General features: G+C 45.5%; 1 protein-coding gene across 1 annotated transcript in view; it reads left to right on the top strand.

Moving 5' to 3' along the window:
- Positions 1–2561: 2561 nt before the first annotated feature.
- Positions 2562–26621, top strand: part of LOC127581050 (achaete-scute homolog 5-like) — a 29641-nt gene continuing 5581 nt past the window's right edge. The window contains exon 1 of the mRNA XM_052035109.1: positions 2562–3132. Within this exon, the coding sequence (XP_051891069.1) occupies positions 2562–3132 (571 nt within the window). The remainder of the gene's footprint in view (positions 3133–26621) is intronic.

Below are 26621 nucleotides of genomic sequence, written 5' to 3' on the forward strand. Positions count from 1 at the left end.
TCAGTGTCCCAGTGAAGGGAAGGTACATTTTTAGTGTCTCTCTCCAGCTTTGTTTCAAGCACTGGTTTACCTACCAATATTTCACCCCATATTTTGGTCCTGACACACTTCTGGAAGAAACAGAGCTTGGAAATCAAAGAGATGTGTAATCAGGCAGGAGAAGAATGCACTGATCTGGATAAATGTATTGTGGGACTTGGGATATTTTATTCTTGACTGAGAAGACCGAAGCATCTTGGCTTAATGTGCCATCCAAAAGTATAAGATAAGATTTCTTTATTAGTCACCTGTACATTGAAACACACAGTGAAATGCACCTTTTGCATAGAGTGTTCCGGGGGCAGCCCGCAAGTGTCACCACGCTTCCAGCGCCAACATAGCATGCCCACAACTTCCTAACCCGTACGTCTTTGGAATGTGGGAGGAAACCGGAGCACCCGGAGGAAACTCATGCAGTCACAGGGAGAACGTACAAAATCCTTACAGACAGCAGCTGGAATTGAACCCGGGTCGCTGGCGCTGTAATAGCGTTACGCTAACCGCTACACCACCATAGCACCACTGAAGCATCAATCCAGGGGCCATGAAGTGTGTTTGAGTCTCTGGAATGGGATGTGAACTGAAAGTGTGAGAGCAATCATTGAGCCTTGGCTGACAGCTATAGAAGCCATCATGACCAGAACTGAATCCAGTTTTCCAAATCTAGCCTTGCCAATAATCTGCAGGCAATTTTTCTTCCCTCAGCATGGCTGTTAGCTGGTCTGACACCAGAGCACAAGCCTATTCTCACTGATTGATAGGTCAGTCAGAGAGATCAAGAGCTTGCATTAAATTGGGTGGTATGTAGTAGGATATAAAGGTAGATCGGGCAGGGGTATCTCCTGTCAGCCCTGTCGGGATCTCCCTCTCCTTCCTCTCTCCCTATGAGGAACTTGGTTCCACCCTGACTCTCCTACAGTAATGAACCCATTCTTAAGAAGAAAGGCTGTTCTTGGGCTCATAGGGCATGTTCTGGGATGTACCTTTAATCACTTTCATAGGGGAATGATAAACACCCACACATTACATGCGTATCCTCAGTGAGAGTGGCTGCCACACAGCTCCGGTGACCTGGGTTCAATCCGGACCTGTGTGTGGGGTTGGTACATTCTCCCTGTGACCCTGTGGGTTTCCTGTGGGTACCCAGTTTGCTCCAGCATCCCAGAAACGTGCTGATAGGTTAATGAGCCCCTGGTGTGTGTAGGTAAGTGGCCAGACAATCAGGGGCAATTAAAGGGCATGTGAGAGAAGAGGTTACAGGGGAAAAAGGTGGAGGGATTGGAACTGATGGCATGGCTCTGCAAACTGGCATCGACTCGGTGGGCCAAATGGCCTCTTTTGCTGTGTTAGGGAACTATGAGAATTGGGGGATTGGATCCCCGCTGCCAACCAGTTTGGGAGGGGGTTAGATAGCAGACAAATGCAGTAGTGCATATTTCCTATGGTGTCCTTGCATGGGAATCTTATGCAATGCTCTTTAAGTCCTTAAACTGGCTTTGAGCAAGGGGAGAGGGTTTTCACACTGATTGGCAGAATGTGGGAGCAGCCAGTTTCCTGTGAAGAAGTGCAGTTTAGTGCAACTTGGTGACTTGTTGGACAACTCTGACGGCCAGTTTGACATTCACGCACATTGCTGTGGACCTGATGTCCCACTTTACCCAGGTGAATACTTTACTCGATGAATCATTTGGGTGCTAGATGACAATCTAACTCATCGTTGTCACTTTTACTGATAGCACATTTTCGTGACACAATTTGAACCCACTCTACCGTCCGCTCCGAAATTATGTGCAAAATTTTTTTGTTCACTGAAAAGGCTGAGGGACCCTTCGGGCAACAGAGTGGCGCAGCTGGTAGAGCCGCTGCCTCACAGCACCGGAGACCCGGGTTCAATCCCGGCCCCCGGTCCCGTCTGTGTGGAGTTTGCACGTTCTCCCTTCGACCGTGTGGGCTTCCTCCCACATCCCAAAGGTGTACGGCCCTAGAGTATGGACGATTGGTAGAATCGGGAGGGGAGGAGTTGTTGAGATAGTGCGGAGAATAAAATAAGTTTGGGTAGGATTGTTTCTGTACATGTCTGACAGTAATTGGACAGTCACTAAAATGTTTCTTTCTATTCTAGGGCTTGGTTCCTGCAACGTGATAAAGGATAACTGAACGGAGTGAATTTCCTCGGCACCTTTCCTCCGGTGGCCTTTCGGTTCCGACAAATGACCGGGATTTCTGGTCCCTCCGTCCGGCCCACGGGAACACCCTGCCGCTTCACCATATATTCAGTTGCAGCGTGAAGCCCAGAGCTCAGGTAGAGGGAGGTTAGAGAGGAGCTTGCGGTCTGGGGTCGTCTGAAGGAGACTTTGAGGTGTGCCGTTTCTGGGCTAATGTTCCAGGACTGGGGAGCAAGTGAAAAGCTCCGCTCCCACCTGATGTCCCAAACAGGACAGTGCTATCAGGCGACCGAGAGATCAATTTAATGCTTTTAACAGTAGTAGGATTGCTTCTTTGACTTCTACTGAAGTTTCAAGATGAACAGTAACTATCCCAGGTCATTGATAGACAGCAGGGCAGTGGGTGCTCCTAACTACATGCAGCTGGGTGTACCTCTAGCGCCTGACCCATCCACTCATCGCAATCAGCACCTTCCCCACGGCGACAGCTTAGCACACGTCCCGTTTCTGGTCTACCCCACCAACATGGAGTCAACCTACTACGACACTTACGGTAGCATGTTTCCCTACATGCCCTTCCATGGACACTTTGGCGTTTATGACTGTCCCTTTGAGCCAGCCTTCATCCAAAAGAGGAATGAGAGGGAGAGGCAGAGGGTTAAGTGTGTGAACGAGGGCTATGCCAGACTCCGCGACCACCTTCCGGGGCCGCTGTCAGAGAAACGCCTGAGCAAAGTGGAGACGCTGCGGGCCGCCGTCAGGTACATCAAGTACCTCCAGGACTTACTCAGCCACAACCCGGAGAGCTCTCCGCAGTTAACCGAGGACCCCCAGAAGGACAGAACGTCTCACAAGTCTCCTGTCTCCAAGCAGGACCCCAACAGTGATGGGGAATCGAAACATTCCTCTCCCTACTGTGAGTCGGAGGGTAGGAGCAGTTCCACCTCTGATCGCAGCTGATGGTGCAACCTACAACCGGAAAAACTTCCTAGCAGTAGCCCAGATCACACAGTTTCGATAGCCCGCTGTTTTATTACTAAGGACAATAATTTTAATAAATAAAACCTAATCATGGTGTGATGTTGTTCAGTTGTGCAATCACATACCAAACATAGAACAGTATAGCACAGGGACAGGCCCTGCCGCCCACAATGTCTGCACAGAACACAATGCCAAATTAAACTAAATCTCTTCTGTCTGTACACAATTCATATCCCTCCATTTCCTGCACATTCATGTTTCTAACAGCCTCTTAAACACCACTATTGTATTTGCTTCTCCCCTGGCAGCCCACCCCAGGCACCCCCCATTCTCCGTGTCGAAAACCTGCCCTACACATCTCCTTTAAACTTTCCCCCTCTCACCTGAAATGCATGTCCTCCAGTACTTGACATTTCTATCCTGGGAAAAAGATTCCAACTGCCTACCCTATTTATGCCTCTCATAATTTTATAAACTTCTATCAGGTCTCCTCTCAGCCTTTGATGCTCCAGAGAAAACAACCCAAATTTGTCAAACCTCTGCTTTATAGCTCATAGGCTCTAATGCAGAAAGCCTCCCAGTAAACCTCTTCTGCACCTACTCCAAAGCCTCCACATCCTTCCTGTAATGGGGTGACCAGAATTGCACACGATACAGTCCATACAAAGTTTAATATACAATGAGGTCATTGGGATTTTTTTTAAAGGGTTATAGACTGCAGGGGGAAAAATTGTGCAGTGACTAGAAGGCAGACTGGGAAACTGGGATAAATGGAATACATAGGGTATTGAGATAATTACAATGCAGAACTCTGGGATTAATAGGATGCTCATTAAGACAATGTGAGATTAACATAATGCACAGTGGAATAGGATGTGAATCCTCGCAAGGAGCAGTGGGATGTACAGAAAGTGCAGTCAGGAATCAGATGGATGGAATATCGATAGGATTCTTCTTTCAACAATGAGAGGGTATCAGTGAAGTCCCCGTCACATCTGAGTACAGGTCCTTCCCAGGCTACGACAGGGATCTGCTCCCGAGAACAGTTCGTAACCCAAACAGTTCGTAAGTCCCAAATGCGGCTGCCTGGCAACATATTTAAGTAAAACACTGGCCAACCAAGGGCAACGTGTAGTTAAACCAGGCCATTTAACTCAACCATTCAGGTAGTATCACGAGGCAAGTTCTCACATGACAGAAGATGCCTGCAGCCCAGCAGCAGCTGGTGAATCCATCCTGCCAGTCTCCCAAACACTTGCTCATATGTACAGCCTGTCCATAAGTTGGGTGCTTGTAACCTGGGGAGGACAGTTTTGTCCTGCACTGAATAGTTTGATCAGGGATGTCATGGTCACGTCCTGTGGAACTCCTGCATTACTCCATTCATGCATCAAGTGGCCACAGTGACCAGGTCCTGTCCCAACCTGATAATGAACCATGCATGGTTTCCTCCCAACCAGCTAACTCCACCTCAGGGTCAGACATGTGGTAGCCATTCCAACAAGTGGGGGTAGCGGTTAGCGTAACGCTATTACAGTGCCAGCAACCCGGGTTCAATTCCGGCCGCTGTCTGTAAGGAGTTTGTTTGTCCTCCCTGTGTCTGTGTGGGTTTCCTCTGGGTGGTCCAGTTTCCTCCCACAGTCCAAAGACGTACGGGTTAGGAAGTTGTGGGCGTGCTATATTGGCACCGGAAGCATGGCGACACTTGCGGGCTGCCCCCAGAACACTCTACTCAAAAAGATGCATTTCACTGTGTGTTTCAATGTACATGTGACTAATAAAGAAATTTATCTTATCTTACCTCACACTTCCCTGCAGGTCACTGCATATGGTAACCCCAAGGGCAGGGTGCATATCCAGAAATGTTAGCAAGGGAACAAGCAGCAAGGTGACACTGCGCATGGACAGGTCTGGGTTGGGATTTCTTTGGTAAATTGGTTTATTATTGTCACATGTATCAAGCTACAGTGAAAAATCTTTGTTATGCACATGTAGTGCACATGCAGATCATTTCATCACAACAGTGCATTAAGGTAGTACAAGGGAAAAGCAATAACAGAATGCAGAATAGTGTGTTACAGTTACAAAGTGCAGTGCAGTCAGACAGTAAGGTGCAATGCACACAAAATGCTGGAGGAACTCAGCAAGTCAGGCAGCACCCACAGAGGGAAACGGACTTGTCTGCATGGAGCTGTTTTTTTAACCAACAGCAACTGTGTAATTTTACTGTAGTTAAGACAACAAATTAGGCATGTTGGATAGACTGGGTTTATAATGGAGCATAGGAGACTGAGGAATGAGCTTGTGGAGGTGAATAAATAAAATTATAAGGGTCAGAGATAGGATAGATGGTCAGAGTCTTTTTTCAAGGGTAGGGGTCTCTATAACTAGAGGGCACAGGTTTAAGGTGAGGGAAGAGAATTATGAAGGAGATCTGAGTGGTTACTTTTCACACAGAGGGTGGTGGTTATCTGGAATGAGCTGCCAGAAAAGGTAGCAGAGGCAGTTATAATTATAACATGTAAAAGGCATTAGTACTTAGATGGGAAAGGCAGAGGGGGATATGGGCCTAACGCAGGCAAATGGGATTAGCACGGATAGACTTGGCCAGCATGGATGAAGTGGGCCAAAAGGGCCCAGTTTGTGCTGTACAATTCTATTATTCCATACATAGTTACACATTTTCAAACTAAACATGAACAACATCAGTAAAGTGTGCTGGAAATTACACTTTCTCAGAAGGGACTGATCTGAACCAGAAATTCTGTTCACTGCCAGTAGAAAAAATTGCAGCAGTATCTTCATTGGTTAATAAAAACCGCAAGAATGCTTACAAAAGGGTGGAAAGCATACAAACACAATCCTTCCCTCCCTGAAGAACTCTAAGCTCTGTATCACAGAAAATATCTCTGGGCATTACTGGCCAGGACTGAATCAGGACAGATCCCATCGGGCACAGAAGAACTTGGCCCATCCTTCTGATATGAAGGTTACAGGCCAGACACAGGCACAACCCTCGCCCAATGACTAGACTGTAAGATTGGCAGGATGCACGTAGGATAACACTCCATGCTCAGGGTAAACAGACGACAAGGGGAAAGATGGGGAGAGAGGAAGCAGTACGAAGGGGCACCTCTCGATAGGTGCTCTGCAACAAGTGCAGAGGAGATTCACCAGGGACCAATTGCCTGGGATGCAGTTCTCAGCTATAGGAGAAGACTGGATAGTCCTGGGGGTGGTGGGGGGGGGGGGGGGGTCACACAGAGACACAAGAGATTCTGCAGATGCTGGAACCTGGAGCAACACACACAAAATGCTGGAGGAACTCAGCAGGTCAGGCAGCATCTATGGAGGGAAATAAACAGTTGACGTTTCAGGTCGAGACTGGAGCAGGTTGAAGGGGAAACTGATGGAGCGTACAAAATTATGAAGGCCACAGAGAGGAGCAACAGTAGTAAACAGCAGAGTGTCTATAACAGAGTGCACCTGTTTAAGGTAAGGGATAGGAGGCTTAGAGGGAATACAAAGAAGAATTTTTATACCCAGAGGGAGGGTTGTTGAATCTGGAATGCATTGCCTGACAGGGAGGTGAAGGCAGAGACTCTCACAGCGTTCAAGATGCAACAAGACAAGCATTTGAACCACCAAGGCAAAGAAGTCAATGCACCAAGTGTCAGTAAATGGAATTGGTCTCGGTCCATACCTGATGATCAGCATGGACAAGGGCCTGTTTCTGTGCTGCATGACCTTATGTCTCTATGGCAACAGAATAATGAGCACACATGACTCGATATCATCTCCTTCCCTGAACCATTGTTTTATTGGGGCCATTGGGTGAGAATGTCAGGGGGCTGAGTCTGCACTGGACTACTGCAGCTCAGTGGGTCAGCTGAAGAGTTGCATGGGCAGAATCTTTGGCCAGATGTGAGTAATTATACAGGGTCTCGGTGAGATCGCACCTGGAGGTTTGGTGTCGATCTCCCTACCCAAGGAAGGGTGTACTTGCCACGGAGGAAGGCTTCATTGGACTGCGTCCAAGGTGGCAGGTTTGCCCTATGAAGAGAGATTGAGTAGACCAGATCTGTACTCTCTGGAGTTTGCAAGAATAAGAGGAGATCTCATTGAAACTTACAACATTCTTACAGGGCTCCACAGTAGGACACAGGAAGGATGATTCACCTGGCTGAGGGCCTGGAACCAGAGGTCAGAGTCTCAGAATAGGGGGGAGGCAGTTTAGAACATAGAACAGTACAGCACAGTAACAGGCCCTTCGGCCCACGATGTCTGTGCCTACCATGATGCCAATTCAAACTAATCAGGACATGGTCTATATCCCTCCACTCCCTGCCTGTGTCAGCCTGATACCTTAAAACTGAGATGAGGAGAATTCTTTTCCACTCAGAGGCTGACGAATCTTTGGATCACTTGTCTATCCTGGATCACTGTGGAGGCTCAGTCATTGACCATTCAGAACACAGGTAGGTGGATTTCTGGATGTGAAGGGAATTGGCAGATAGGGAAGTAGTGCAGGTGAATGGTGCTGAAGATCAGCGAAGGTTTTGATGAATGGTGGGGCAGCCGGGAAGAGACAAATGGTTTACCCCTGCTCCTAGCAATACACCAAAAATATAGTGCTGGAGGAACTCAGCAGGTCAGGCAGCATCCATGGAGGGAAATAAACAGTCGACATTTCAGGCCGAGACCCTCCATCAGGACTGGAAAGGAAGAGGGCAGAAACCAGAACAGCCTCTTCCTCTTCTGCCCCCTTCCTTTCCAGTCCTGAAGGGTCTCAGCCTGAAATGTCAACTATTTCCCTCCATGGATGCTGCCTGACCTGCTGAGTTCCTCCAGCACTTTTTTTTGTGTATTGCTCCAGATTCCAGCATCTGCAGAATTCCTTGTGTCTCTGTTACCCCTGCTCCTAGTTGCTCTGTTCACACATAATGTTTCAACGTGCCTGAGGCAAACAACACAACCTTGTTAAGTGATCACATCTCCCCCCTGTGACCTGCCAACAGTGCCTGGGAAATAAAATGCTGCTGATGTTATATGAGAGGTTTTGAGTTAGCGACAGCTTTTCTTGAATCCTTAAAGGATTACAACCTGGGAGCTACTCGAGGGAGAGACATCACCCACAGGAGATGATCTGCTCCTGACATCATATGCTATCAGAGTCAGGAGATGATCTGCTTCTGACATGTGATGCCATCATATTTTCTGACACCCACTGTACCAGGGCACATTTTGCTGCAAGGCATGGAGTTATAGCAGAGCTTGTGGCACTCGTTAAACAATGTGGCAGTTAGATCTTATCCACTCAATAAAGGTGGAACCATGTCACGTAGACATTAGGTCCCCTGTACAGTCTATGCAGAGTCAGCTGCTCACAACCAAGCTTTTCTTTTATTTATTTGTTTTTCTGGGGGGGGGATCTGGATATCACTGACAAGGCCAGTACTAATTACCCTCGAGAAGGCTGTTGTGAGTAGCCTTCCTAATCCATGGTTATCGCTGGGAATATTACAGTCAACCACTAAGGGACACTGTCTTCAGTTACAGGAAGGGATATTACTGCCAGTTATACTAGAAGCTTTCCAGCAAGTTGCTGTTAAGGTACTGTAACTAGAGCATTGTGAGAGGCACAGAAAACAGTTACCATTGTGTGCACTGCAGCCATGGTATCACATGCAGCACCTCAGGCAGTTACCAATAGATACCACCGGAGCACTTTAGCCGGTAACCTTTAGAATCAGTTAACACTGTCAGAACCACAGGCAGATACCTATGAACAAACACTGCTTCTAGTTCTAGTCGCACTGTGTGTGACGACTAACCGCACAACAGGTTATTCTTTCCAAAAATGTAGAACACATTCATACATTGACACAGCACAAGACATATTGTTCCATTTACTTAAAAGGCATGATGATGACCTTTTTTCACATAGATATTCATAAGTAATAAGTCCAAGGATTTTATTAGGTGGTTTCCAGCCCTCACTGTGCAATGGCAAGGGGGCCTAAGCTGTGGTGTTTCACCATGAAGCCTGTGTAGAGACTGCACCAAGCTTCAGTGCATTTCTCCACACCTAGCCCTGGTACATGCCTGTAACAATCAGTCCAGCAAGTTTCAGGCAAACCAAAGTAGACCTGTCACTGAGTTGATAATGTTCAAGCAGCAATTGATATTGTTTAGTGTGCGTCCCTAGGAAAAGCCCACAGAACAGAGTCCTGTTCTACAGGATGAACCTCAGCAAGGCCACTGCACATCTCTCTAACAACTGTTTTGGCAAATGCGTATTCCAGAAAATGATTGATGGTCTTCAAAACAGACACCTAGCGTGAGGCATGTGGCGACACTGAGAAGTTGGCTGTTCATGAAAGTTCTGATGGGGAGGGCCCTTCTCACCACCAATAAGTCAAGGGCTTGGTGCTTGTTTGAAAATTCTGGAAAAGATGTAACTGTTAATCACCACCATCAGTTGCTACTACAGGCACCACAGGGCGGTTACCACTCAGTGCACCTCGGCCAGTTACAACTAAAGGCATAACAGTCAATTACCATGCATCCATGATACCTGATTGTTCTAGGGCACCACAAAATGTTGATGTCAGTGTCACTCATAGAGTTATCACTGCAGGAACAGCAGCCAGATGTAATTATGGGTACTAGGTACCTCAAGTGTACTGTGAGGGACACCACTGTTAGTCACTTTCAGAGGGATCGTGGTGACTATAGGGCCAACATAATCAGTGATATCTATGAACACAACTATCAGGTACCATTAGGGAGACAAGTCAACTCTCATCAGGTTCATTACATTCAGTTATCACTGAGGTAACTGAATTACTATTGATGATTCTACATTCAGCTATCACTCAGAGAACTATGGCTTGTTACGAAGGTTAACCACCATACAGTCAGTTATTGCTCGGGGTAACAGTGAGTCACATGGCCACCACTCTCAGTTTATTGATAATATCATGAGGGCAACAATTAGTTATCACTAGAGATATCATTTGATATGTCACAGAGCAGACACTGTGAGGGAATTATAGCAGCTGCCTTTATCAGCAGGGAAATTATAATCAATTGCCTTGAGAAACATAGAAACATAGAACCGTACAGCACAGGAACAGGCCCTTTGGCCCACTGTGTTTGTGCTGACCATGATGCCAAATAAACTAATCCCATCTGCCTGCACGTGGTCCCTATCCCTCTGTTCCCTGCCTGCTCATGTGTCTGTCTAAATGCTTCTTAAGCAATGCTGTCGTATCTGCTTCTACCCATTCCCCCTGGCAGCACATTCCAGGCACCCACCACTCTCAGTGTAGAAACCTTGCCTCGCACTTATCCTTTAAACTTTCCTCCTCTCACCTTAAAGCCCTCTATTATTTGACATTTTTATCCTGGAATGAAGAATCTGACTATCTACCCTATCTATGCCTCTCTTAATTCTGTCAGGTCACCTGATAGAATTATGAGAGGCATAGATAGGGTAGAAATTGGCCCCTCGTGTTAGCCATTGTCAGCCTGGAAAAAAGTCTCTGACTGTCCACTCGATCTATGCCTCTTATCATCTTGTACACCTCTATCAAGTCACCTCTCATCCTCCTTCTCTCCAAAGAGAAAAGCCCCAGCTCGCTCAACCTATCCTCATAAGATATGCCCTCCAATCCAGGCAGCATCCTGGTAAATCTCCTCTGCACCCTCCCTAAAGCTTCCACATCCTTCCTATAATGAGGCGACCAGAACTGAACACAATACTCCAAGTGTGGTCTACCTAGAGTTCGATAGAGCTGCAACAGTACCTCGCGGCTCTTGAACTCAATACCCCGACTAATGAAGACCAACACACCATGAAGGCCTTAGCAACCCAATCGACCTGTGCAGAAAGAGATGAGATGCGGTCAAGGACTCTGTCCACCCAGGTAGATGGGCAGCCATGGTTCAGGAAGCAGGAAGACATCTCAGAGGCACCTGTGTACAATGTCTCACCAGTGGAGCAAGTACAACAGAGTCAGAGAAACTGAGAGAATGGAATGGAGTCCTTGTGGGTAGGAGGGTGGGAAGAAGTAGCGAGAAGATAGCACAGGATTGTAATGGATGTCTGAGATGGAGATGGGGAGATCCAGAAATGGGGAGGGAAGATTCAGAGATGGACCTTGTGAAAGTGACGACAGGGTGGCAATTGGCAGCAAAAACAATGACATTATCCAGTTCTGCATGAGTGCAGGCAGCAGCACCAATGTATCCATCGATGTACCAGAAAAAGAGAGGAGGGAGTGGCCCTTTATTTTCTCTGCACCTAATTGTAAACTTGCTAGATTAAGATCATAAAAAGATAATCTGTAGGGTTAATGGGCCAAGATTTTGAGGGTGTGTGTGGTGGGTGGGATGGAGGTGCACAGATGATACGTGCAGTATACCAGACGAGCAGAAATTCTGAAAGTTCAGACTTCTCACTAGATCTAGAAACGTGTAGAAATATGGACAATAGGAGCAGGAGTAGGCCACTCGGCCATTCGAGCCTGCTCCAGACCCTTGCTTCCATTTATGTCTGGGATATGTGTTAGATCTCTCCTTCCTTTTCTGATACTGATTCGAAATTATTGACATAATTGGCAGGGTTTATCCTGCTTGTCTTCCTAGAGTAGAACCAGCTTCCTCAGCACATGTGTTCTGCCATGCCTGGATCTCTCAAACTCAATCCTGACATGGCTGTGTTGGTGACAGGCTCTGTGTGAGCCAGAAGGGCTCTTAACATTGGCGGAGACTGCCTCTGGTCAACTGATGATTGGCAGCCTAACCCTCCTCCTTGAATTGCATTTTAAATGGCCAGGCTCGATTGCTGAATGCTTCTGGGTGTCCCTCCTTTCCCTGCACAGTCTTTAAAGTGATCTTAAGTGGATTCCCTTCCCCTTATCCACCGTGTAATTTAGTATCCTCCCATTAGCTTGGGTGGGCACACTTACTGTCTAGGGATAATCCAGTCGATACCAACCAATCTAAACTAAAAACCAAACACTTCTTAGCCTCATCAAAACCCAGCATTGGGGCTATTGTCTCTGAAAGGTGACCTTCCACATCTCCTGCCCATCCAAGGGGCTTCCCAGATCTCTGGAGGTTTCCCGTCATTGTGAGGGAATACAAGCTTCACTATAAGCTGATACCCCCTGGTCTCCCTCATCTGTGAGTGTCGTTTCCTGTGCATTACTGGGCACAGTATTCCTCACTCCACACGGCCACATTCCCATCACCTTCCACAGAGTTCTCTTCCAGCCTTTTCCACCCATGTGTCTAAGACATTTCCTTCCTCCACAGCCCCATCATAGTACAGATCTCACCTCGCCGTCTCTGTGACATCTGCTACAGTCATTTAATCCCTCCCTCACACACAGATCAGCACATGCTCCAGATTCCTACTCCCAGAGCACCTGGAAGGCTGTCTCTAAATCACAGAGCTCCTTAAATACGTCACTTTCTTCTTTCGCACCACCCAGTGCTCCATGTCACTTGTCACACTGATGTTGTATTTCACCTACTTGTGCCTCGAATACACCTTGTCTCCATTCCCTTTCTTTCTTCTTCTCTGTCATGTCTGAACTCTTTCTTTTCTTCTCTTAATCCCCTCATTACCACATCCTTCTCCTGCAACCTTTCATCCTTTTCTGGGAATTTTACAACGTCCTCCCGAAGATTTTTTTTACTTTTTCCAGCAGTTTCTTTCTCCCAAAGCTTTATACAGTAAAACTTCAATAATCCAGCCCTCTCAGGACTAGTGCCAGACTAGCAGATGTTATGCCTTTTAATACCCAAACACTTTTATTTCATTTTTTTTTACATGATAGACAGTCTATAATAAATTTTCCAGTGAACCCATTGACATTAAAGGGAGTGGAAAATATCCAAGCACTCTGGACCCTGGCTCCAGCCTCAAACCCACTCACCTTCCTGCCCCTGTCGTTTCTGACCCAAAGAGAAGGCAGCAGTAGACAGGATCATGGTACCGTGAGTGGCTCTGCTGCACAGGAGGGCAGGAAAAGGAGAGGCAGAGCTCTAGTGGTGGGGGATTCCGTGGTAGGGGGAATAGACAGGAGCTTCCGTAGCCACAAACGGGACTCCAGGTTGGTGTGTTGCCTCCCGGATGCAAGGGTCAGGGAATGTCTCGGAGCGGCTGCGGGGCATTCTGGAAGGAGGGGGTGAACAGCCAGTTGTCGTGGTACATGTAGGTACCAACGATATCGGAAAAAAGCGGGATGAGGTGCTACAACCCGAATTTAGAGAACTAGGAGATAAATTAAAAAGTAGGGTACAGTGAAAAACTTGTCTTGCAAACCGATCGTACAAGTCAATTCATTACACAGTGCAGTTACATTGAGTTAGTACAGAGTGCATTGATGTAGTACAGGTAAAAACAATAACAGTACAGAGTAAAGTGTCACAGCTACAGAGAAGGTGCAGTGTAATAAGGTGCAAGGTCACAACAAGGTAGATCGTGAGGTCATAGTCCATCTCATTGTATAAGGAAACCATTCAATAGTCTTATCACAGTGGGTTAGAAGCTGTCCTTAAATCTGGTGGTGGGTGCCTTCAGGCTCCTGTATCTTCTACCCGAAGGAAGAGGAGAGAAGAGAGAATGTCCCAGGTGGGTGGGGTCTTTGATTATGCTGGCTGCTTCACCGAGACAATGAGAGTTAAAGACAGAGTCCAAGGAGGGGAGACTGGTGTCCATAATGCGCTGGGCTGTGTCCACAACTCTCTACAATTTCTTGTGGTCCTGGGCAGCGCAGTTGCTGTACCAAGCCGTGATACATCCAGATAGGATGCTTTCTATGGTGCATTGGTAAAAGTTGGTGAGAGTCAAAGGGGACAAACCAAATTTCTTTAGCCTCCTGAGGAAGTAGAGGTGCTGGTGAGCTTTCTTGTCCGTGGCATCTACGTGATTTGACCAGGACAGGCTGTTGGTGATGTTCACTCCAGGAACTTGAAGCTCTCAACCCTCTCAACCTCAGCACCATTGATGTAGACAGGTGCACGTACACCGCCCCCTTTCCTGAAGCCAACGACCAGCTCTTTTGTTTTGTTGACATTGAGAGAAAGGTTGTTGTCATGACACCATTCCACTAAGCTCTCTATCTCCTCCCTGTACTCTGACTCATCACTGTTTGAGATACGGCCTACAACGGTGGTATCATCTGCAAACTTGTAGATGGAGTTAGAGCAGAATCTGGCCACACGGTCATGAGTGTACAGGGAGTAGAGTAAAGGGCTGAGGACGCAGCCTTGTGGGGCACCAGTGTTGAGAATAATCATGCCGGAGGTATTGCTGCCTATCTTCACTGTACTTTGGTACAAGTGACAATAATAAACCAATACCAATCTGCTAGTTAGAGCAGGAATAGCAGAATAGTTAGGATGAGTATGTGGCTTGAGCAGTGGTGTAGGGGGGAGGGTTTCAGATTCCTGGGGCATTGGAACCGGTCCTGGGGGAGATGGGACCAATGCAAAATGGAGGGGAGGCTTTAAACTGATATGGCGGAGGGATGGGAATCCATGCAGAAAATCAGAGGGAAGCAATGCAGAGATCAAAGCAAAAGTTAGGAAAGTAAGAGTGGAGTACAGAAAAGTTGAATGCAAATACATGGACGGGAGAGGTCTGGAGGGTTATGGACTGGGTGCAGGTAAACGGGACTAGCGGAATAACGTTTCAGTACAGACTAGAAGGGCCGAATAGCCTGTTTTTCTGTGCTGTGGTGTTCTATGGTTCTATGGCAAAACACACAAAGGTTACTAAATTCTAGGAGGACAATGAGTGCAAGGGCACTTTATCTGAATGCCCGTAGTATTTGAAACAGGGTCAGTGAGCTTATGATTTAGTGGCCGTTACAGAAACGTGGTTGCAGGGTGGAGATGAGTGGGAATTAAATATCCAGGGGTATCAAGTAACATGTAAGGATAGGCAGGAAGGTAAGGGAGGTGGAGTAGCACTCTTAATTAAGGATGAAATCAAGGCGATAGTGAGAGACAATATAAGGTCTAAGGAACAGAATGTTGAACCCATCTGGGTAGAGATTAGGAATAGTAAAGGGAAAAAAATCACTGCTGGAAGTTGTCTACAGGCCACTGAATAATAACGTTACAGTGGCACAGGCAATAAACCGAGAAATATCTGATGCATGTAAGAATGGAACAGCAGTTGTCGTGGGGGACTTGAATTTCCACATAGATTGGGCAAATCAAGTTGGTTGAGGCAGTCTTGAGGACGACTTCGTAGAATGCATCTGTGATAGCTTTCTTCAGCAGCATGTTACTGAACCTATAAGGGAACCTGCTGTCTTAGATCCGGTCCTGTGCAATGAGACAGGTAAAATTAATGATCTTTTAGTTAGAGATCCTCTTGGAAAGAGTGATCATAATATGACTGAATTTCTCATACAAATGGAAGTGCAATCATTCAATCTAAAACCAGTGTATTATGCCTAAACGAGGGAGACTACAACAGGATGAGGGAGGAGTTGGCTGGTGTAGACTGGGAACACAGGCTATATGATGGGACAGTTGAGGAACAGTGGAAGACTTTCAAAGAGATTTTTCACAGCGTTCAACAGAAGTATATTCCAGTTAAAAGCAAGGACAGTAAGGGAGGGGAGAGCCAGCCTTGGATAACCAAGGAAATAAAGGAAAGCAACAAACTGAAAGCTCATGAATACGAAGTTGCCAAGAGTAGTGAGAAACTGGAAGATTGGGAAAACTTTAAGAAGCAACAAAGAACCACTAAGCAAGCAATAAGGAAAGGGGAGGTAGATTATGAAAGTAAACTGGCACAAAATATAAAAACAGATAGTAAAAGTTTTTATAATTATATAAAGTGGAAAGGTGTGGCTAAAGTGAACATAGATCCCTTGGAAGATGAGAAGGCGGAATTAATATTGGGTAATGCGGAAATGGCCGAGGCTTTGAATGACTATTTTGTGTCGGTCTTCATGATGGAGGACACATCTAACATGCTTAAGAGAGATGTTATAGATGCGATGGGAGGTGAGGACCTTGATACAATCGCTGTCACTAAAGAGGTAGTGATGAGCGAACTAGTAGGTCTAAAGATAGACAAGTCCTCTGGTCCTGATGGGATGCATCCCAGGGAACTGAAAGAAATGGCGGAAGTTATAGTAGAGGCATTTGTGATAATTTACCAAAATTCTCTGGACTCTGGACGGGTCCTGGATAATTGGAAGACTACGAATGTCACACCACTGTTTAAAAAAGGATGTAGGCAAAAGATGGGTAACTATAGGCCAGTTAGCTTAACGTCTGTAGTCAGGAAAATGCTTGAAGCTATCATTAAGGAAGGAATAGTGAGACATCTGGATAGAAGTGATTCCATCAGGCAGACACAGCATGGATTCAGGAAGGGCAGGTCCTGTTTGACAAGCTTACCTGAGTTCTTTGAGGATATAATGAGCACAGTGGATAGAGGGGAACAGGTGGATATTATATACTTGGATTTCCAGAAGGCGTTCGATAAGATGCCGCATAAAAGACTTATCCATAAGATAAGGATGCATGGAGTTGGGGTTAATGTATGAGCATGGATCGAGGATTGGTTAACCGACAGAAGGCAGAGAGTTGGGAATAAATTGGTGTTCCCCTGGTTGGCAATCAGTGGCAGGGGTCGGTGCTGGGCCCACAACTGTTCACGATACACATTAACTTGAACATTCCGACTGCTGTCTGTAAGGAGTTTGTACATTCTCCCCGTGTCTGCGTGGGTTTCCTCCGGGTGCTCCAGTTTCCTCCCACATTCCAAAGACGTACGGGTTAGGAGCTGTGGGCATGCTATGTTGGCGCCGGAAGAGTGACGACACTTGCGGGCTGCCCCCAGAACACTCAGCACAAAAGATGCATTTCACTGTGTGTTTCGATGTACATGTGACTAATAAAGAAACCTTACCTTACCTTACCTTACCTAACAACTTGAAAGAGGGACCGAGTGCAGCGTATCTAAGTTTGCTGATGACACTAAATTGAGTGGAAAAGCAAAATGTGCAGAGGATGCGGAGAGTCTGCAGAGAGATATAGATAGGTTAACTGGGGGGGCAAGGATCTGGCGGATGGAGTACAATGTTGGTAAATGCGAGGTCATCCACTTTGGAAGGAAAAATGGAAGATCAGATTATTATTTAAATGGTGAAAGATTGCAGCATGCTGTTGTGCAGAGGGACTTGGGAATGCTTGTGCATGAATCGCAAAAGGTCAGTTTTCAGGTGCAACAGGTTACGAAGGAGGCAAATGGAATGTTGGCCTTCATTGGGAGAGGGATTGGATTTAGGAACAGGGAGGTTATGCTGCAACTGTACAGGGTACTGGTGAGGCTGCAACTGGAGTACTGTGTCTGGTCTCCTTACTTGAGAAACGATGTACTGGCTTTGGAGACGGTGCAGAGGAGGTTCGCTGAGTTGATTCTGAGGTTCGCTGAGTTGATATGAGGAGAGATCGAGTCGCCTGGGACTATACTCTCTGGAATTCGGAAGAATGAGAGGCGATCTTATAGAAACATATAGGATTACGAGAGGGGTAGAGAAGATAGAGGCAGGAAGTTTGTTTCCACTGGTAGGTGAGACTAGAACTAGGGGACATTGCCTCGAGATTCGGGGGAATAGATTTAGGACGGAGATGAGGAGAAACTGCTTTTCCCAGAGAGTAGTGAATCTGTGGAATTCTCTGCCAGGGAAGCAGTAGAGGCTTCCTCATTAAATACAGTTAAGACACAGTTAGATAGATTTTTGCATAGTAGGGGAATTAAGGGTTATGGGGAAAAGGCAGATAGATGGAGCTGAGTTCACGGCCAGATCAGCCATGTTCTCACTGAATGGTGAACAAGCTCGACAGGCCTACTCCTGCTCCTATTTCTTATGTTCTAACCCCAACTCCAGCTGCGCACCCAGCCCACAGTCTAGAGCCCGGCTCTGACTCCAGACCCCTGGTTCTGGCCACAAACTCCGCCTGCACTCTGGACTCCCAGCTCACTTTCCAGACTAATGAGCGAGCCAGATGTCAGACCATCGGGGTTTCCGAACAATCAGATGCCAGATTATCAGAATTTTACTGCATCTTTCAAGTCAAGTCAAGTTTGTCATATGCACAAGTACATGTGTGCACAGGTGCAACGAAAAACTTCCAGCAGCATCACAGGCTCATAGCATCAGATAAGCAGCATTCACAAGGAAAACATAAATCCTTATGTTCCTGCACTAACCATTGTGTTCTCTGCCTAGGGGCTAAACAGCCTCTATCTTCGACTTGTCTTAGCCACAGTAGTCTGTTCCCATTCTCCCAGCCTCTCTTATAGGATCAGTTGCAGCCACAATGATGCATACTCAGTCCTTCAGCAGTAAGTTTTCTCTCAAGTACTGCCCTATCCAATCCTTCAATCCCCTATCAGTGCCCCACAATGTGTCGGTAGATACTCCTATACCTGTCGTCTGAGTTCAGCTGGAACTTGCCTGTGTGGACAAACTACTCAAGGCACATAGAGCAGCACAACCCAGAACTATTAAAAAATATACTGCAAACTGTTGTACTCTAATGGGACATCTGTATTCTGTACCTTACACCACTTTAACCCTTTACTGTAACTCCTGGCATCTCTTTTTCTCTACAGTAGTTTCTGTTACAGAGTCATAGAATCATACAGCACGGAAACAGGCCCTTCGGCCCAACCGGCTCATGTTGACCAAGATGCCCATCTAAGTTAGTCCCATTTGCCAGCATTTGGGCCATAACCTTCTAAACCTGTTTGCTATGCTTCAATACTAAATATTACTTATTGTTTAACTCTAGATTATTTTAGAAAGCGCTTATCATGGCAACTACTCAGGGTGGTACATTGCCACACCCTCTGAGTCACTTATTATCCAAAACTCACAACCATGACAATTTGATTGACACAATCGTCCCTTTTGACTTTACCATCCCCATCATGTTTGCCTGATGAGGGCTTATTTGATATCCCACCAAAGGCACAACAAAGATGCTTCGACATAGGAAAGTTTGATTTTATTAACAGTCTAAAAGTTGCTAACATGTTTCCCACTGATATTTACACTCGCAAAGATGGGGACAGATGCTGAAAAAGCCATCTTATTATTTATGCAATGACGTAGTTTTAATAATATTGCCACAGAGCAAGCAACCAGGAGAAAAGCTTATGTTTGTGTAAACAAATACTTTAGGATTTCCTTTCCAGCTTACAGCCTGGTTGAAAAGTTTAGCACTGACATAGGGCTCCCAACAGGATCTTGGGACAGAGATTTCAGTCAACTTTTGGTCAATACTGGTTCCCTGTGGGGTATGCATTTCATGCTGAAAGATAACAGCAGTGTAGTCCTAGAGGCATATAGTCAAAGTTCTCTACAGGGCCCACAGCAGAGTACCATGAGGGACACTGCAACTAGGACAACAAAAGGAGTACAGAATGGCCTTTCAGTTGATGACACCACAAATTGATATTGGTTTATTGTCACGTGTACTGAGATACACTGGAAAACTACAAGCTGTCATGTGGGACCGTTACTTGAAATTGATGGGGTCACTATATGGGTTATTCCCAATACATTCTAGCATTGATTTATTATTGTCACATACTGAGATACACTGAAAAGCTTTTGTTTTGTGTTCCATCCCAACAAATCATGCCATACATAAGTACACTGAGGTAGTAAAAAGAAAACAGAATGCAGAATATAGTATTGCAGCTACAGAGAAAGTGCAGTGCAGGTAAACAGATAAAGTGCAAGGGCCGCGACAAAGTAGATTGGGAGATCAACAGCACATCTTTAGCGTCTGAGAGCTCCGTTCGATAGTCTGATAACAGCAGGATAGAGGTTGTCTTTGAGTCTGGCGGTCCGTGCTTTCAAGCTTTTGTATCTTCTGCCCGAGCAGGGAGAATGACCGGGGTGGGAGAGGTCCTTGACTACGTTGGCTGCTTTCAAATACACTTACTGTCCAGATGGACCATTCCAAAAAAATAAGTGGGGAAGAGGAAGGCAGTTACTCCCTACCTTCCTCTGGCCGGTTTTAATGCAGTCACACAAATGGAAATAACATCAGTTCAATGATCCAACCTGATCAGACAGTAAGAAGCCAGGTTCCACTTGCAAGCTGTGCAAATGCTTGCTCTAGTGCCCTCTGATGGGAAAGGCTGGTGCTACAATTGTACCACTTAATAAACAGTCTCAGGGAACAAGCAAACTTGGACTAATTCAGCACATTTCAATTCCTCAGGGCATTCCAAAGCAATTCACAGTCAATGAGGTAGTCCTGAAGTGCAGTGTATTTCACTTGTAGAAATGGAACAGGGCAAGACGCCACGTAATTGCAATGATATAATGATGTTTTAGAAAAATGAAGCACCCTGCTCTCTTTTGAAATAGTGCTTATGGGATCATTTACAACCAAGATTGGGGCTCAGCTTCATGGTTTAGAAATTATATTGTGTCATAAAAGGCTGTAACACAGTGCACCAATGTCTGCTTCAGCTGTGCTCCCTTGTAACAAGCCTCAGTACTGCCCATGGACTGTGTTACTACAACACTATTGCAAGATTTCCCTTGTATGCTGCAGGATATGTGAAGGAAATACGGCTTCCCTTAACCAAGGCTGGATCCAGGGTGAGGGTTGTAGTGGTATTGGGGGCAGGGGCAACAGTTAGAGGTCTGATCAAGGCACAGCATGCGAGCGAGTCAAACATCCGAGATCCAATTGGGATCAAGGGCCGTTTGGACTTTGGAGTTGTTCCAGGAATGACCAACAACAGTCACGTCTGGTTTAATTTCTACAAGAAGAGAGCATCACACATGGAAACAAGCCATTTGATAAGCATCTGAGATGGAAATAGTAAGATATCCACAAGTGCCACTCATGCCAGGAAGTGCCCAGTTAAATTTCCAGAGTCATTCAACACATTATCCTGTTTCACTCCGGGAAAAGTCTATATTCAATTACACAATGACGAAATAAACAGCAGTGTGCAGCTGAATCTCTATGCTACTATGTCATCTGGAAGAGTACACCTCCCCCACAAGGCACTGAACATCAGCCCAGACTGTGCCTCCGAACCCTGTGGTGGGAATGGATCTCACAACCTGCTGACTCAACAACCACACCGGCACCGAGCCACAAATGAGAGGTCCCAAAACCAAGTGGAGAAAAATGAGAACAGTCACTTAGGCTCAGCCACACCCATTTGGGAGCCCCATTTATCTGGGTCTCTACTCATATGACTTACAGGTTATTCTGAACATATGATGCAAAGATATTTCTTCTGATATCTGATGTAAATTTATTTACCATTAGCTTACACATGTAAGTCTGATCCTATTACAGTGTTTTTTTGATGCATCTTATCAATGGCGTCCAGTAGATAAACCACGGTGTTGTGCAAAGAGATTTCTGGGATCTGAAGTATGCTTAACTGTCAACCTGCTCTGTGCTTTTGAGAACTCCTGGTGGCTGATGCACAGTAAAAACAGCAAAGAACTGGGGTTCCAGTTGTAATACACTGATGTGTAATTGAGATTGTGAGGTGGGGAATGTTACAGACATTAAAACCTCAGATAAAATGATAGTCAGGTTTATTAACAGAAGTGACTCTGTTGAGTGCTTTTGTGTAGTCTGTTCCATTCAGAGGAACTGAAGATAGTGTTTATTAACAGAGACCATGGTGCTCCATGAGACTCAATACAACCTGCTGGTCCCTTCATTACTGTGTCCATGTGCTTTTTGAAAGCCTCCCTGTTTTTTCGCACCACACAAAAAGGCAATCCAGTAGTTTGCACTAAACAACACAAGAAATACAGTAAAAACAGAAGATGCTGGAAACACTCAGCAGGCAGTTTCTATGGAAACTATGGAAAGAGAGACAGAATTGATGTTTCAAGACAAAGACCCTTCATCCTGAAACATTGTTTGTCCTTCCACAGATGCTGCCTGACCTGCTGAATATTTCTAACATTTTCTGGGTTTTTTTATTTCAGATTTCCAGCATCTGCAGTTTTAAAAATATTTCACAAGCAATACAGCGATGTTGTAAAAAAAATCAAACTAAAAATTAAATTGAGTTAAATTAGGTAACTTTGAAATGTAATATTGAAATGAGAGGAAGAGAACAGTTCATTTAAAACTTTTCACTTCTGTTTGGAAGCAGGATTGAAGCCAAACCATGACTACTTGCTCTTTTACACATTTAATCATTTTCTCAGCTGGGAATTCATTCCCTCACTCCTGCATTTGCTTCCCAGGTTCAACTGTGGCTTAGTTGGAAAACACTTTTGCCTCTGGGCTGAAGGTTTGTTAGTTCAAAGTCTTGTTCCAGACACTGGAGCATAAAAATCCAAGCTGCTATTCCAAAGCTGTAGAGAGAGTAAGTGGTCTTGTGTTTGAGATGGCTGTCTGCTCAGAGTATAACAGATCCCATTACACTATTTTCAAAGAAGAGCAACATAGCTATCCTTGGTCCCCTGATCAATATTTACCCTCAGTCAACACATATTCACATTGTTGTTTTGGGAGCCGTTAATCGCTGTCTCTCTTGCTGGACAGTGTTTTAAATTTTGGTGAAGAAACTGACACTGGTGAGGTAAATCTAGTGCGAGAAGAATTGATGTTAGTGGAAGACTTTAAAAGAATTATTCCACCATAGAGAAAGAACTACTGTCACTTGTTTTAGCCTTGCAACATTTCAGTGTATATGTTTGCACCGCTCAGAAACCATTGACTGTGTATACAGATCATAACCCATTGGTGTTTCTGAGCCGAGTCAAAAACAAGAACAGAAGGCTGTTGTTACGGACTCAGTGAATGTTCCTTTAAGATAGAGCAAAATGGTGTGTGTGGCTGTAGGGAAGAGGAAAGTGGATCAGCCATGTCCTTGTTGAATGATGAAGCAGGCTTGAGGGGCTATGTTCTCTACTCCTGCTCCTATGTTTATCTCCTTACATGCCTGATAGTGTCCAGTCTCTCACAGACCTAGCATGGCCACAAGCTCTTTACCCTCTACCTCTATGGCAATGTAGGACTCATGACGGCCAAAGACCTACAGACACGTAGAACTGTACAGCACAGAAACAGGCCCTTCAGCCCATGATGTTGTGCCAAACTAATTAAATGCCTAACTAAACTGCCCAGACAACGTCCATATCCCTCCATTTTCTGCACATTCATGTGTCTATCTAAGAGCCGCTTAAACATTTCTATCATATTTGCCTCCACTACCACCCCTGGCAGCACATTCCAGGCACCCACCCCTCTCTGTGTAAAACACTTGCCCCACACATCTCCTTTGAACTTACTCCCCTCACCATTTGTCACAATGTGACGAAAGGTCAGATAATCTATTCTTAATGCTATTGGACGAAGGATAAATATTATCTAAGGAACTCGGGGAGAACACCCTAAAATAGCATCGCGGCATCAATACGGTCCATTTGGACCTTTTTTTTATTCCACAATAAACTTTAATCATCATAAAAAAAACATACTATATACCATTAGATCACAAAATTTTACATTAATTCAAGAAGGAGATGATGTCAGTTCAACAGGCAGGCACAGTAGTGTAGCGGTTAGCGTAACACTTTACAGCGCCAGCGACCCTGGTTCAATTCTGGCCGCTGTCTGTAAGGAGCTTGTACATTCCCCCCATGACTGTGTGGGTTTCCTCCGGGTGCTCCAGTTTCCTCCCACATTCCAAAGACATACAGGTTAGGAAGTTGTGGGCATGCTATGTTGGCGCTGGAAGCGCGGCGACACTTGAGGGCTGCCCCCAGAACACTATGCAAAAGATTCATTTCACTGTGTGTTTTGATGTACATGTGACTAATAAAGATCTTATCTTATCTTAATTTGCCTGAACTTCTGACAGTGCAGCATTTCTTCATTAAAATACTGGGAGAATCTGCAGAGATTGTGTACAATCTCAGGAGTGGGATTTGAACCTCTGACCTTCTGCCTTGGGGGTAAACCAACTGCTGCTCAGCAGTGCCACCAGGTTCTAAAGTTTAGACAAACATCTGCAGGAATGTGTCACTTAGGAATCATTGCAAGTTGGAATAGTCTGTGAAGAAAAGGATGATGTTGCTACTTGTGTTTATGGTAAACTTTCCTCAGATGGTGAAAGTTGAAGAGAAACAGGAGCTACCACATCCCGCGGTGCTGGGGTTGAGCTAACAACATTAGCCTGCGGGTCTAAGCAGGATGGACAGTCTAATCAAGGAAACAGGCCCTGAGAAGATCCAGAGAGCCCTGAGATGAGCCCCTTTTTTGCTTCAACTTTCACCATCTGAGGAGAGTTGTATTGTCACCTCAAGCGCAAATAAAATCTTAGATGCCCCATACGAAAGGTGTCTAACACCAGAGGGCATAGGTTTAGGGAAAGGGGTGAGAGGTTTAGAGGAGTTTTAAGGAAGATCTTTTTTGCCCAAAGGATGGTTGGAATCTAGAATGCACTGCCTGAGCGGATGGAGGAGGGAGGTACTCTCACAACATCTAAGAAGTATCTAGACAAGCGTTTGGAGATATAGAAGATTATGGATCAAGTGCTGGTAAATGGGATTAGTACGGAAGACCAGCACGGACATGGTGGACTGAAACTCCTGTTTCTGTGCTATATGACTCTATGACTCTTAAGTTGAATATAAATTAGGTCTCAGAGAAATTGCATGACATACGCTACTGTAGGAGCTGGTCTCCAACTGGAACAGTAGGTGGCACACTTGTTATTCAATGGACCAACAGCCCGCCTCATTGTGAGACCAGACCCAGCTGAAAGCGATTGAGGTAAATGTCATAAAATCATGGGTTAGTAACAGCACAAAAGAAAGCCATTCAGTTCTTCAAGACTATGCTACCTCATTGCAAGGTCAGTGCAGCTGGTCGTCAATTAACCTACCAACCCACACATCTGTGGATGTGGGAGGAAATGCCCTTACCCTGCAGAAGTGCATTTCTTTCTTTCAAGCATTGATCCAACTCCCTTTTTAGAGTGAAACCATGATAACTATGAAAGGAAATTAAAATTTCCATTGTAAAAGCATTATTATTTGGACATCTGTGATCAGAAAGGTATCTTCACCTTCCTTGAAGCATTAATTAACTTCCAACATTGGATGTATTTGGGGAGAGGTTATTGAGAGACACAAAAGGACAAAGGTAAGTGTAGGAATCTGACAGCAAAAGCAAACAAAAACTGCAGATGTAGGAAATCTGAAATAAAAATAGAAGATGCTGGAAATGATGAGCAGCTCAAGGTAGGAGGGAGGGAGAAACAGAGTTAATGTTTCAGCTCCATGACCTTTCATTGAAGCTAGGAAAAGTCAGAAAACAGGCAGAGAAGAGGAGGGACAGGGAGAACATTGGGAAGCTATGATAGGGTGAGACCTCCCTGTCAGACAATTCAGTCCAGATGTTAACTACTTTGGTATTGGGATTGGTTTATGTTTGTCACTTGTACCGAGGTACACCGAAAAACTTGTCTTGCATACCATTCGTACAGGTCAATTCATTACACAGTGCAGTTACATTGAGTTAGTACAGAGTGCATTGAGGTAGTAAAGGTAAAAACAATAACAGTACAGAGTAAAGTGTCACAGCTACAGAGAAAGTGCAGTGCAATAAGGTGCAAGGTCACAACAAGGTAGATCATGAGGTCAGAGTCCATCTCATCATATAAGGGAACCTTTCAATAGTCTTATCACAGTGGAGTAGAAGCTGTCCTTAAGCCTGGTGGTATGTGCCCTGTATCTTCTACCTGATGGGAGAGGGGAGAAGAGAGAATAACCTGGGTGGGTGGGGTCTTTGATTATGCTGGCTGCTTCACCAAGACAGCAAGAGGTAAAGAGAGTCCATGGTTTCCGTGATGCGCTGGGCTGTGTCCACAACTCTCTGCAGTTTCTTGAGGTCCTGGGCAGAGTAGTTGCTGTACCAAGCCGTGATGCATCCAGATAGGATGCTTTCTATGGTGCATCAATAAAAGTTGATGAGTGTCAAAGGGGACAAACCGAATTTCTTTAGCCTGCTGAGGAAGTAGAGGCGCTGGTGAGCTTTCTTGGCCATGGCATTGAAATATGTTTTCCCCATCTTGCCTTTGGTTCTTTTGCCAATCAATTGTATCTTATATATAACGTCTCTCCCACAGTCATAGGTACAGTCTGATACAGGCACTTTAGCCCACCGAGTCTGCACAACCATCAACCACCCATTTACACAAATCCTACCAAATGCATTTGATTCATCTCACCTTCCCATCAATTGCCCTCAAATCCCACCACTCATCTCAATGCTCAGGACAATTTACAACAGCCAACTAACCTACCAACCCACACATCTTTGGACATGGGAGGAAATCAGAGCACCCGGAGGAAACTGCCGCCATCACAG

This window comes from Pristis pectinata, chromosome 20, assembly GCF_009764475.1.
Source record: "Pristis pectinata isolate sPriPec2 chromosome 20, sPriPec2.1.pri, whole genome shotgun sequence".
Classification (NCBI taxonomy): domain Eukaryota; kingdom Metazoa; phylum Chordata; class Chondrichthyes; order Rhinopristiformes; family Pristidae; genus Pristis; species Pristis pectinata.